At 41.5% G+C, this 14,712-nt stretch overlaps 1 protein-coding gene across 1 annotated transcript; it reads right to left on the bottom strand.

Moving 5' to 3' along the window:
- Positions 1-13: 13 nt before the first annotated feature.
- Positions 14-7,354, bottom strand: cfap100 (cilia and flagella associated protein 100). The gene is made up of 16 exons (XM_062544877.1): positions 7,231-7,354; positions 7,077-7,135; positions 6,835-6,894; positions 6,599-6,696; positions 5,688-5,865; positions 5,045-5,112; positions 4,351-4,514; positions 4,073-4,153; positions 3,627-3,829; positions 3,121-3,226; positions 2,960-3,002; positions 2,672-2,859; positions 2,290-2,425; positions 1,509-1,711; positions 922-1,015; positions 14-622 (listed from the first exon to the last, which is right to left on the bottom strand). Exons 2-16 carry the CDS (start codon positions 7,108-7,110, stop codon positions 509-511), a joined length of 1,770 nt encoding a protein of 589 aa, XP_062400861.1. The 5' UTR covers positions 7,111-7,135; positions 7,231-7,354; the 3' UTR covers positions 14-508.
- Positions 7,355-14,712: the final 7,358 nt, after the last annotated feature.

Here is a 14,712-nt window from a genome sequence, read left to right as displayed (position 1 = left end):
TCCATAGGTCCCCACATGGCTCAATCTAAGAAAGACAGGCAACTGAGTTTTTGCTACAAATCCATGACTTTACTTTCAAGAAAAATGCTCACATTCCTTGCAGTTGGTCTCATTCACAATTTAGAAAAACTACCTTTTAAAGACAACAAATAAATGTAATGATTCTAAAACATGTAGCTCAGTGCCAGATGGTTTAGTTTGGATATCCTGTAAGAAGGAATTAGAATAAGTCATGTAACTTACTAACATGACCATACTGGCCTCACGATTTCCAAATAACATATTGTTGCCGTCCAATATCTACAACACCCCATGCACTACAACGCCTCTACAGAGGACCTGTCAAATCCAATCAACTTTGTGGTTAAATAATTGTACCTGCAGCCCAGTCACGAGACATTATTTACAGTTGTACACATTTCCCCTGACTACTGCTATGGCTAATTTAAGATGACGATGGTGTCAGTGTCACAGGTGCCCCTTGGACCCACTGACCCAATGACCCATTTTAAGTGAAAAAGAACTGATGGTCCTCTCTCTCTTTGTCAGAGAAATCTGTTTTCTGGATGACATTCAGCTTGCGAGACGGGGGCTGAGATCTCGTCATAAGCTTTTTGCCCACCTGCAAAACAAAACAGAATGTTGGTAGACAGCAGTTGAAAGGTCTGATTAAGTAAAAGCAGACTTAAAACATCTCTTCAACATAGCTTATGGACTGACTGACTGACTGACTGACTGACTGACTGACTTTTTATTTTTATGAGATGACTATAATTTTATAATAACCTTTTTTTGTTTGTGAAGTGACCTTGGGTGTCATGAAAGACACTAAATAAAATGTGTTATTATTATTATTATCATTATTATTATTAAATTCCCTACACCATTTCCAGTAAGTGTTCACTGCTAGTGGCCACTCACTTTTTTCTTGTTTTCAGCCTGAGACCTCTCCAGAGCCTTTTTGATCCTATCCTCCTGTAGTTGCTTTTGCTGGTGTAATTTCTCCTCCCTCATCCTGCGTGCAGCATGAGAGGAATAGATGGATTCATCCGGCAGGTTATCTTCAGAGTCATCACAATTTCCTACTCGTACACTAACAGACAGGCCACAACAGGTGCACAACTGAACCATTCCGTTAGCAGAGCATAAAAATAATTTTAGAAAAAAAAGAAATCCTTCATATGTACAAGACGTTTTCACGTCTGGTGGAGCCTCTTGATTATAGTGGAAGCTACTTGCTGCAGCAGAGCAGACACTCTGGGAATGGAACAGTTACGTATCTGCTGCCTGTCTGGAAGGTCTGGGCTACACTGAAAGTGGAACTGAGATAGAACACTGGCCTAGAATATAGAAGACTGGCATATTTATTTTTCATTTTATACACCCACACATACACTGCTCCCATATGTTCCACTGATTCCAAACGTTCCATTTATTCTAAATGTTCCGCTTCAGTTGCGTGCCTGTTGCAGCCTGCCCATAACAGTGTGTCCAACCGAGCCTCGTACCTAATTCTCCTCTCCCTCTCCTTGGCCTTCTCGGCCATCTGGAGCCGGTCCTTGGGGATGGTCTCCATCCTCTCCATGAGGTCGCCCAGCCGGTTCTCAATGTTGGTCAGCATCTGCAGCGTGCTGAGGTTGGCTCCACTGTCGCCCACACAGCAGCGGTGGACCTCCTCCACCTTCCCTCTGAGGGTGTGCAACATGTTGTCCTGGGGAGAGGAAGAGAGAGAGAGAGAGAGAGAGAGAGAGAGCTGATGTGGGTGATCGTATCATAAGGTGAGGACACAGCAAGACAGTCTGAGGAAGATACATGTCCTAATTAATTACAGGAGATATGGTCTGGGAAACAATACAATACAACTTTTTAGTAGGGATGTTGCACTTTTGAATCAGAAATCTTAAATCCTGGAAATACTTTGTGGCTAACCCTTGTTTTAATCCAGGTTAAAACTTAAATCCTTGTTGGTGCAACCCACCCTTTATCTTCTAAGATGTTTGAAAAAACTATTCGTTTTTTTTTTATCTCATGATTTGCATAAGGTACAATGCGATTAAGATTGACGGAAATTAGCCTATTCACATTAAATTGCATTGCATCTAGTAAAGATGGTCTGAAAATCTTACATTGAACCTGTTCACAGCTCCTCCCTTGTTTAGGAGAGTGTATCTGATTCGCTAGCTAACCAAATGGAAACTTGTGAAGACTTGCATATTAGCCAAATTTGAATGAATGTGCTCAAAATATGAAAATGCCCTGGATGGAACCCCAGCCAATCAGATGTATCACCTGGTCGTCGTTCTTTAAGTGGCCAAAGCTGTAGAGTCTGGCTCTGAGCTCCAACTCCGCCACCTTCTCCTGCTCCCGCTGGATGGCTGAGGTCATGACCTCGAGCTGCTTCTTCAGCTCCGCAGACTCGGAATCCCTGCAAGATTGGTTCTAATCAGCTATAATTGACTCCTGCCACAGGTAGAGTTTGAGAAACAAAGGAGGAAAGTATAAACAGGTAGGATTCTGTTCTATTCTATTCTATGAAGAGTCAAGCGTGTGCAGCTGCCTCTCTGTCTTTCTTTTTTTCTCATTTTCTGTCTTTCTCTCTCACCTGCCTTGCACAGGGACTTCCCCCCGGACTTCCCCCTGTCCTAACCTTGAGCCTCATCAGGTCTCTTACATTTCCTTGCGTGTCACTTCCATGACCTTGCGGAACTCCTCCAGGGTTTCCTCGGTCTCACAGGCGTTCTGGACCATAGAAAGGTTCTGCTCCTCCAGCTCCGTGAGCAGGTCGACAAGCTGCTGTGGTTCGGTGAAGTACAGCGCTGGTTCATCCTGCAGAGGGCGCCAAAGCAGCAGCAGCAGCATTTACAGTCTTGGAGTAACTCAAGGTTCTGTCATATCGGTCAGTCATATCAGAAGGGCTGAAAGTTGGGTACCAGACAAATGGCCGAAAAACACAACAGACCTCATATTCCGAACTGTCATCATCAGTTTCAGATGCTTTCCCTCTGTGAACACAGAAATGCATCTGTATTACTGAATACAGGGTCTGACTGACTATTTTGTGAATTAGATCAGTCATTTTACAGCTAATGAGGACATTGGCATATGACTGTGTTCACTCACAATTTGTCACTCTGTAGTTCTGTGGAGCCTGGAGTGGGCAGCCTCTTGGCCTCTCTGACAGGGGGCAGACCCTGGTTTAATATGCTACCCCTCTGTCCAGCGGCAGCTTCAACAGAGCAGCACAGGGGGATTATTTTGAGATGGTGATGAGTATGTGTAGAGAACACAGAAAGAGCCAGCGTAGCCGTTGCATTACAGATTTAAATATTGTATAGACCCTTTCATCCACAAACCCGTGGCACAGAAAACACATTGAGCTACTAAACAAAAATGTAAAAAGTCAACATTTTGTAGAGCATTATCCAAAAGCGATGGTTTTGAACATTTCAACTGGACACACTCTAGGAACTGGTCCTGACTCTTGAGTGAAAGGCTACATTTTCTGACTAGGGAAAAAACTGTGCAGCCTCAATTATAGTTTTGGCCCAACACTCTCAATGAGGAAAAGTAGCCCGATCCAACCACACAGTTCTCTACAGAAAGAGTGTAACATGTACTGTACTTACATTTCTCTCCAGTGGAGCTTCTGTTGGGACTCTTGCTGAGGGCGTCCTTCTCTGCGTCCTTCTCTCGCTCCTTGGCCCTGGCCTGCTGGAGCCTCTGTCTCCTGGCCCGCTGCTCCTCCTGCCACTCTGGTGGAGAGAGCTTAAACAGGAAGTCCTTATAGAGCGTGTACTCCTTCAGGTTGTCTTCATACTTAGAGATGTCACTACAGAGGGCATGTAAGCCAACACACACACACACACACACACACACACACACACACACACACAAGCATATTAAAGGCACATCAAAGGCCACAACAATAAAATATGCATGAAACAAAAAATCAAATATCAAATACTTTTAGCTATGACAAAACATGCAACATCGTACACACATACAAACAAAAGTATTACTTCACAGCAAAGCCAAGCTCTTATTGAATTTTTGGAAACAAAGAATAGCCTACCTCTTAACAGCCACAATTTTGGCAGAGAGTCTCTTGATCTCAAGCACCTTCTCAAGTTTTAGTTTGGTCTCTTGCTCTGCCCTACAAAAGCAAGTTACACAACAATTTTCAATCATATATAGGTATATGTGACTGTGACAATATTTTGACTCTTGTGAAACTGCCCAGGAATGTGTTGTGAACTATTTTCTGTTTTCTGTTAAAGGTTTTTAATCTTCACGGGCCAATAACAACAGCCTAACTGTGTGTTTGAGTATGCATGGATTGAGTGACTGTACATTTTGATGGCTGCCACTGATTTCCTGTCATTCTCCTTGAGGAACTCGTCAAACATGGCACTGTCCTCCTCCAGGAAGTGCTCAGCCTCTTCAAGCTTCTTCTCCATGGATGTGGCCGTAGTCTCGAGCCGCTCAATCTCCTGCTTCTTCACCTCTAAGGAGTACTGGGACAGTGATGAGAGGAAGACAGGAATAGGAAATGAGGGCAACAAAGAAAGAGAAGCAGGCAAAAGGAAAACATGAAAGTACTCTTATCTTTTTTCAAACGTAAAAATCATGTCGTTATGTCATGTAAAGATCATGTCGTTATGCCATATAAATAAAAGCGACTTGAGCCACCACTACGTAAATAAACGTGACTTGACTTGACTTGATATCACACCACACTTACACCACTTATTGGTTGAATTTCTGAATGTGATGCATGCTTTAGAACATCAATTATTTTTCAGATATTTGCACACCTACAAAGTAGTTCCAGTTTTTGTCCAGTCCATTGTCAGTCCATTATCCCCTACTTTATCCCCTACTTAATAGTATCATTACACTATTAATTAGAACATGTTAAGTTACGTTCAATGACTGAACCATTGAGGCACAAACAGCTGGATGTCTCTGCATGATGTATTTCAGCATTGTCAGACGTGCACGTACTGTAAGGAGAAACATGAGCATCTGTCCCCTCCCCCCTTACCTCCATCAGAAACATTTCCCTCTTCTTTGAGATGTATTCACTCATGCTCTCCCGATCAATATTGCGATCTGAGGGGACACAGGACACAGGTGTTTACCAACTGTGTTTAACAAAACTGTGATGAGTGCGTGGGAATGTTAGGCTGGGTAAACCCTGCCTGATCTGCCGGCAATTTGTATTTCGCTCTGCAGCTCAGGCTGGAGCCAATCACAAACTGGCTTATCCACCAGGCGATCGTTGGTCTGATTGGTTGAAGAACTGTCCAAGCGTACAGTCATTTGAACTATGCCCAATATTCACGCATCTAATGCAGTAGAAATAAAGCGCAGACTCTCCAGACAAATGCTCAATATTAAAAGATTGAGTTTAGCATTTGATAGCCAGACTACGGGAATATACTGGTGAGGCTAAAATGCTGTTCGTACTTTTAACGCAGATTTTATACTGTGCAGTTATCTTAGACAGGTACGCAGCCTTGCTCTGTGAAGCAACCTTCACCAGGGATGACCAGCTTTAGCTAGGAGGCAGAAAATGATGGAACAGACATCACAAGTACAAAACTACCCATGTAAATAATTCCTCTGATCACATGATAATCTGTTAGTGGACACGCATGTGTTTGTGTAGGGCCAATCCTATCCACCTTTCATCATGGCCGCCGTCCACGCGGGCTTGAGGGCCCCAGGGGGTCGGGCGTGTCCATCGCCGTCCTCCAGAGGCTCTTCCAGAACCTTCTTCCTCTGCCGGGCCCCGCCGGCCCTCATCCGCCCTGCAAAGGTCACTTTCTCATGGACCTTCAGCCTGTGCTGCTCCTCCAGCTCCTGCAAATGGGAAACAGACACTGCACTGTAAGAAGCGCTACAATCGAGACGCATACTAGACCATCTCACTTTTTATGGCAAGTTGTCAGAGCGCGGGGTTAAAACCAGACTAGGTCACTTTATGAATAGTATCACCCTGAAAGGAGATCCAGGTGGGCGTAGCAAGGCTTGTCATGCCCAGTGATGGGCCAACAGAGCACCACTAGGTGGGATCAGTGGAGGAAGATGGTTCTGGAAGTTTATGATTGTGGGACATGATCTCTTAACCTGGCTCCGCCTGTCTACCTACTTCCGATCAATTTCTTTTCCCTACAGTACTCCGTTTGGGATAGCTTGATCCGCCCTCGTTTACTTCGGGCTTAGTGGAAGCCCACCAAGCAGCGAACAGATGGCGTTCCTGAGAGCAATTAGGTTTAAGTTGCAAGCCTATCGTTTTGTTGTGTCCCCCGTGGTTAACATATTACCAAATGTTAAAAAATAAAAACTTGCCAATGGATCTAGGCCAGACTCTCTGCGAAGTCAGAGAGTCTGGTATCCAGGCCAAGGATCTCTGTGACATGGTCCCAGCTTTTCATGTCCAACAACAACTAAAGTCTGGCTATGTTTGGTACAAGGTGTAGGCCTAAGTCAGGGAACAACACGTTCATATACCTAATTCAGGCACCCACAACTTGAAACATGAAATGGGCCAGACCACACAAATGGACATTATACAGGTTCTGTAAATACTCACCTTTTTCCTGCGTTCCCTCTCTTCATTCCTCAAGACAAAGATGCTGCTGTCGTCCGGCATTCGGAAAGGATTTGTTTCTTTTCTTCTTACTACAGGTTCTGTGGATTTGAGTGTAGGCATTCATGAACACATACATATTCAAACTGTCTGCAAACAAGGCACCAATATTCTGAGAGAGTAAATAGCTGGTGTTAAATAGAAGGCAGCCTCTCTCTTCACATGGCTGAATCACCTACCTGACACCAGAGACTTGGCGCTGCTTCTTGGGGAAGGCACAGCCATCATCTGACGCCCTGCTGTGTGAGAAAGCAGTAGTGTCATTTAACTAAACTTTTTTCACATGTGCAGTTATGTGACACAGAACAACTGCTGCAAATCTTAGTTCGTTTTAAATAGGCCTAGACTAGTTTATCAAACTCGCTATTTTTCATAAGTAACAAAGTTCAATATCTTGTTATTAAACCATGACTTAGCCTACTGCGTATCACTGGCGACAGCTGTGGTGATGACATCTTTCAGACAATCTCGAGGATAAAGCTGAACAAAAGATCGAATATCTATGTAACAATCGTAAGCCTAAGCCTAAATGACAACATAACCTACGTCAACAAAATTGAGAAAAAATAACCTACCTTTAGATGCCGAAGTTCGAAACACGACTAGTTTTGAACTACGACCTATGTGGACTTGTAAGAGGTAGCCTAGGTTATTTTAGCAGCAGCTTGACTTTTGAAGGCAAAATATTTGGAATGTTCCTGAAACAGCCTGGAACTTTCAATCACCATTTCCGAGTTTGCATTCTGTTTCCGTAGCAACGATTATTCAGTGTCTTTTTACACTCCCCACTGGTGGTGGCAGTGTTCACCGACTAGTGGCTGAACACTTTTGGGTGCAGAGCCCACTAGGCTAGGCCTACATAAAAGCACAACAGGGCAATATTAGCCTACTGCAAACAAAAGTAATCATTAAAAGACAAAAAAAATATAATAGGTATAATAGGTATAATCATGCCAAACATCAAATTACTGGAACACTGTTAACAACTTATCCTGTGTGCTTTAGTGTCCTAGTCAGAAAACAACTTAACTCAATGATGGTGATCCTAGTGAAACACCCAGTGAACAGCAGCATTCTATGGAGATTCCATGTTGTTCCATTATAATAATTTGTTCCATGTTGTCCCATTATAATAACTTTGTTGTAGGCCTATACCTGAACATTATATTTTCCCTGATAAGCTTTCTGATTGGCTGGTATTCAAACATCTGCATCACCACGTAAGATGTCAGTGTAGCCCAGGTAAAGTCCATGACATCTGTGAGTACTCCTGCGGTGTAGCTAGCTCTACTAAAATGGACACATCTTTGAAAGTAGAAAGCCAAAGGGAGAGATAATGTTTCAAGTTTTGGACGAGTACATGAGGCAAATGATTTGACTGGTTTTACTGTGTGGGAGTGTTTTCAGATGGGGCTACAACTATGAGTGGGAATAAATGTGACTGTGTTCATCAAGCAGAAAGCACTTGGTTTAACTAGATGTGTCACAAAGTAGTACAAAATATGACTGCTGCTCAGTCCTGCACATTCTCTCTGCAAAAAATAAATTTGTTTCCATCTCCTATAGCCTACTCCATCTCCCACTTTTCTGTATTTACTGTAAATGAGTGTGTGCACTTGCTTTTATGTGTGCTTTTCAATCAGTGAGATTTTTTGCTTGTGAGTGTGTGTGGTGGGGATGATGGTATGTGTGTGTGTGTGTGTGTGTGTGTGTGTGTGTGTGTGTGTGTGTGTGTGTGTGCGTGCGTGCGTGCGTGTGTGTGTGTACAGTATGTTCACTTGTGAGTGTGTGCAACCTACGATAACAACACCTCATGTTTGCTTTTTCATTTTTAGGTGGCGCTGTACATGAGAGTGGTTAAGAGATGGGTTGACACGGTCCCTTAAGACCAACATACAAAAAAAGTCATCTTTGGTCCTACGGTTCTCGAGATATTCACAGAAAACTGTGTCCGCCCTACCCTCCTTTCAGGGGTCCATTCCAGGGAGGGGGTGGGGTAATGACACCCAAAGATAGGCTTATTTCAGCAAATATCATGAAGAAAGATGTGGGACAATCCTGCAAATCATCATTATAATGCTATAAGTCTTTGTTTTCTTTTACTGTAACAATGTCTGTAAATGGCAGTTCTACGAAAAGTACAGTACAATACGTATATTTATGAAATTTAAACATCTAAAGTCAATCCCTGCACATGCATAAAATATTGTGTAACGTTGTAGTTTTGAAATAGCTATGCCACAAAACAAATAGTGCTGCCTTGGCCATTTCTTATTTGAAAATACTCAAAGTAAATTGTAAAATTGACAAGGAGTATTTATATTTATATAACCCTTTCTTGAATTTCCCCTTGGGGATCAATAAAGTATCTATCTATCTATCTATCTATCTATCTATCTATCTATCTATTTAAAATATGATCAGTTGCATATGTGCTAAAGCATTGCTACTATATTTGCTCAAAATGGGCAAATCTTCAGTGTTGTGCACTGTGATGTGAAGTGATAAGATGAAGTTTGAACAAACCGTTTTGACCATTCTGATGAGAAATGTGCCAAAGCAACTGTGAAAAATTGTAAATATGTTTACTAAGAAAGGTTTGCAAAGTGATTTCATGCTCCAAGTTCATGCTCCCTTGTTTTCAGTAGTATTTTATTTTGACATGGTGTGACTACTGTATTTTGTAGTTTATTTTTGACAAAATTAAAAATATGGTATTTAATATTTTATATGAAGATACATTTTGATGGGTTTTTTTGCCAATCTCCATTTACAACATGACACAGCTGTTTGACTATCTGGTTCATAATTACAGTAATGGTGTATAAGGACTTCTTATTCTCATTCAGATTGCACTAACCGTTTCACTGAAAACAGAACACACTTGATTTGTGATATAAACTAAGCATTTTGAACAAGATACACACTTTTGCAAGTATTCCACTATGTGGTACAGTTTGCCTAGTTGTTTGAGAAATGCACTACATTTTGTGAAAACATAATGATGATTCATTGAGAGAGAGAAATTGTAAACCATCAAAAGAAGTTCTCTGTATGGTATTTCTTTGAGCACTATATAGGACCCAGTCATGGTCTGGAGGCTGCACTTTTGCCACAGTGCCCGCAGGCGGTTTGTTACTTTGAAGTAAAATTTTTTTCTGATTGCTTACAGTAAGCACATTTTTGTAACTATTGGCTATTTTTGCAAAACTCTACACACAAATAACAAAACCTTTCACCAAATTATCAAAACATTGTAGTTCTCGTGCAAAAGCGAACACAGCTTGATTCATTCTCCACACCTTCGTAAAAATGGTGTTTCTGTATCAAACAGTAAACACAAGCTATCATTTACTAAGCACACGATGTTTCAACTACACACTGATGGTATGAATACAAGACACATCTGGCTTTTGCTTTCTCTGTGCACAAGGTACAGTAGGCTACAGTATGTCAGTTTGAGGTCATACTTTTCATAGTTCTGTAAACATACAGGGACCCAAACTTCAAGTATTGGTGTTCACACTCATCAAAAGAAATACAAAGTCAAAACACAAAATAGTAATTTCACTGAGACAAAAAAAAAAAAAAAAAGTCTACATCATGACTTCTCTCTGGGTACGGCCACAAAATGTCATCTATATCGCATGCAATGTCCTCCTGTCCAAGACACCGGGCTCCTTGTCCTTGTCGTCCTCTCCCTCTCGCTCCTTCACCTCCTTGTCCTCTTACTTCTTCACCTCCACGTCCTCTTCCTAGGCCTCCTCTAATTCTCACTCTTCCTGCTCCCTCCATTGTACTCCACACCTACCTGTGCCTTATTTACACTGCTTAGGCTGATTGCAAAGTGAACTAATTATCTAAAACAGTTTTCATGATGTGACCGTGTGCCATACAGTTGGTAAAACAGTGTAAACTAGAAAATGTAATTCCATATAAGGAATTACCATTGCATGTAAATGCAAAAAGGTTGCTAGCTGTGTAAAGCATATTAGGCCTATAGTTAAAAAGACAACTAGGCTAAACTGAAGAATAGATAAATATCAATTACCCAATTACAATTCCAACTTGGAAAGTCACATTTAAAAAGTGATTTATGAAAATGCATCAAAATTGTGGATATAGGCTATTTTGGAAAATAACTCTTCATTTATTAGAATTTAAAAGACTGAAATGAAGTTGCCAACTTCAAACGAGTTGCAAGAGCTGACTTTAGTAGCCTACAGTGAAACGACTGGTAGGATAGCTTATAGCCTTCATATCTAGCCTACACTAATGCAGGTTAAAAGTAGGCTAGACACCATTGGAATACGGAATACAATCTCAAACAACGCCAATCAACGATGATGCAGCAACAGGTAGGATATCTAGCAAATGTAACGTTAGCTTACAGTAGGATATTTTATGTAGGCTACACATATTAGGCTACAGGATGAGCTAGTATGTTCTTCGAAACTGTTTCCAGGTGTGTGAGTGTGATTGTCCTAATAGGAATGTACAATAAGCGACTGTGAGAAGGCTTGAACCTAAATGGTGCAACTCGTGCCTGTCTATCAGGTTGGACTTCACTTAAAACGCTGCTCTGTCGAGATGGCTAAAAGCCCTTGTGTAAGCCCTGTTCGCCTTGCAGCCTACCCCGACGTTAAACGTTAGCCTGGAGCAAGTTTGATTGTCGTTAGCTAAATACAGTGTTTACGTTGACGTTAGGATTGTCTTTAGCTGTTGATAACGTTACCGAGAGCAAACCGGTTAGGCTACTGTAACGATATAAACAAATCAAGTAACAGGAGACAAGACGATAACGTCCTGGTTTACAGCAGCTGCAGCTGTTACAGCTTAATGAGTAGCCTAGGTGTAATCAGAGCCATAGATAGAGAGAGTTGCGACACTCTTTGAAGTCGCCGCCGCGCCGTCACGTGGTTCATGTACGCTACAACAGTTCTAACCAGCCCTGGCGCTGCCATGTTATTTCTATGGGATAGACAGCAATGATCACGAGAAACATCGAAACATTCCAAACACGAGTTCAATTTGAAGTGCTATAACGTTGGTTAGCATGTTTACATTAGTGCCCATGACATATCGCAAGTTTGCTCTGCAAACATCGTTCTGAAATAGTCTATTCTGTGGTAGCTGACACTGCCATTTAGCCTACCTCTCGGCATCAGCTCCATTCCTGGTTCCGTGATTTGCCTGTTTGTCGTCATGCATAATAAACTTACATTGTTGAAATGTATGTATTTTGTATCCAATGTTACCGTGGGTATTTGAGATGTTCAGTGATCCTCTCCAGTTATTTTGATGAGATGAAGGTGGCCACCCTAACTATATAGGCCTACACACCCACAGCCTTCACAATTTTAGGAGTAAGCCATGAACATCTATAATATATGGCAACCAGTAACAGGTTATACGTTAAAAGTTAGATCAATGCAGTCAATCAGTTAATTTGTTTATTTTAAGGAATAGCCTAAATATGGCCACCACACAGCCTTAGTAATATTTTCAGATTAAGCCATAAACATATGTAAATACATTAACAAAGAACGATAAATAACAGCCAAAATGTTAAAAGAGTGTATGTTAAAGTTAAGTTTGTTCAACAGTTCGTTCAGGACACCCACTGTTTCGATAACATTGTAACTCAATACGCAATCATCTGTTTCAAGAAAGCACTTAGAACAGCATAAAAAGGATGACTGATACATTTTGAGTTTTCAATTTGTTTATTACATTTTCAATGTGTGGAACAAGTAGGCTATGTTTTAACAACATGAATAGGAACAGGAATACACACAGAAAAGGCTTAAGGGAGATATGGTGAGACTGCAATATAAAAAGGAGGGTTAACACCCATTTATATTTTAAAGACATTCTGAAAAACATTTCAGATTCCCAAATCTGAACAACCGTACCGTGTGTACAACTAAGACATTAATGTGCAAAGGATGCTGGACATGCACACCTACAGTACAAGAAGGTTAACTGAGGAAGATGTAGCACATTTGGCTGGAGGTGTGACAGGAGGTGTTGGAGATGCTGAGGTTGGACGGGTCCCTTCGTTTGGACCTAAACCATAAAAAATGACCCTCTCTGATAATTTCAGTCAATACTACACACCCGTCTTGTCCTCTGCATCCTTGGTCCTAGGCAAGAACAGGCACAGTGGAAAATGGAGAGAGCAGGTAAAAGTCAGTGTATACTTGGTACAATACATTCACAGATGCCACATCAAGGTATTAGCATAAACAAAAGCAAAAGGCCAGCAAGAGTTTTACATACACGGCTGACCCCTTCAAGGTTGGTTGGGGGTGCCACACCTTATAACTTTTATAACACCAATGATTCCCAACAATATCTTTCATGGCTATTTTGAGAATAAAAAGCTGACAGGCTATAAGAAATCACTGCACTTTAGCCATTGCATTCATCAACACAAGGAGACTTTTCTTATTGTAATAAGAACAATACTGAGGGTAATCAGTAACTGACTTTGTGAGGAATGCCAGCATGCTGTACAGACAACAATTGGGATTGATTACAGTATACCCACTACAGCTAACTAGACTAGGCTACATCATTGCAAACATTGTTCTTATTCTATGGATGGACCTAATTCTGCCCTTAGAGCATCATTAACCTACACTTTTCAGTTATCCATACAAGGTAAAAAAAAATATTTTTTTTTTATTATAGCCTACTTACAAGGACCACTTAATTGAAGACAATGTCTTGTCACATCACTTTCAGCATCTGCAAGATAGTGATTGCAATCAAAATTATTCCATCAAAAACATCGACCTGCTGTGGTGATATAGACCTCAGAAATGTACATTCAATGTAGTATTGACTGCAACCTGACATCCAACAGCAGTTGAGACAAAAATAAGTACTGCACTGTACACGCGCCCCTATCCCAAGCTCTATTCTCGTGCCACTGTCCCGACTCCGGAGTTGGAACAGTAGTGGCACTAGGGGCAGGACTGAGGACTGGACAGTTAGGCAAGTGACACACGGCAGGAGAGTATAGTACATTTTTTGCTTCTACAGCTCCCCTGGCCTGAAGTTCATAATTGAAATTTCTGTTGTGAAGAGATGTACCCGAGTTCATATCATGCTCTCTGATCACAAGTTTAGCTTCAGGTTCACTTCATAGTGCCATGAAACATTCCATCTAGCAAGCTAACAAGCTAGATCAGGTCTAAATGAAATGTCATCCCATTAATTAGTTCCACTGTTCATCTGAAGAACAACTTAATCACAAACTCGTTGATAACGAGCACATCTGATGCCATTGCATGCATTAAGATCACGTTACTGTTCCCCCTTCATTGCATTTCGAATGTGCGTGAGCTGACTAGCTAACATTAGCTAACGCCATCAGGTTCAGCAAATAGGATTATAAATGTCATACAAACTCCTTGATAACCCCATATATTATCTAACGTTGCTCTACTACAGTAGCGTAACCAAGTGTGATATGTCTGACATTCCTTATTGACATAGGAACATTACATTTAAGCTAGCCTCCCTCCACGTCTAAGGTTAGCTTGGTAGGCTAACGTAACGTTATGCTCTGGAATTTCGGTCATAACTAAGATACAAAAATAACAGTTAAACGAGCAGCACAAACAACCTCGAATAACACTACGAGTACATACTGGTACAGTTGATATAGGAAATATATAACAATTTCAAAAAAGGTCGTGCTTTCGTTTACTTACCGCTGACAAGGTTAGGCAGACTCCAATGGAAGTGAATGAGGCAAACTCCGCGAATGTCACTGTTAAGAACTGTTGAGCTCTCCATAACGCGGAAGTAGCCTGAAAAAACGTCCGCCATTGTTTCCTATGGAGGTCTATGGGAGTGTCGCCACTCTGTTATATCTACCGCTCTGGGTGTAATGTAACATTCACGTTTAGCCTGGTTCAGCGCAGCGGCGGTGGCATGGCTTTATTTGGATCAGAGATCCTTGATTACTGACAGCTGCGCACTGACGTAACAATTAATCTTTGCCGCCAAAGGGTCTCAATGTAAACTCTATGGGAATTGTAATT

The sequence above is a fragment of the Sardina pilchardus genome, chromosome 9 (assembly GCF_963854185.1).
Source record: "Sardina pilchardus chromosome 9, fSarPil1.1, whole genome shotgun sequence".
Lineage (NCBI taxonomy): Eukaryota > Metazoa > Chordata > Actinopteri > Clupeiformes > Clupeidae > Sardina > Sardina pilchardus.
Note: the sequence above shows the minus strand (reverse complement) of the source record. Positions and strands in the feature narration are given on the sequence as shown.

What these genes read in the sequence shown, in the direction of transcription:
- cfap100 (XM_062544877.1), bottom strand. Translation starts at nt 7,110, where the DNA reads ATGTCATCACCACAGCTGTCGCCAGTGATACGCA. An exon ending in AAAATTGTGGCTGTTAAGAG is followed by an intron (nt 3,830 to 4,072) that starts GTAGGCTATTCT and finishes TGCCCTCTGTAG; the next exon opens with TGACATCTCTAAGTATGAAG. An exon ending in GAAGTGACACGCAAGGAAAT is followed by an intron (nt 2,426 to 2,671) that starts GTAAGAGACCTG and finishes CCAATCTTGCAG; the next exon opens with GGATTCCGAGTCTGCGGAGC.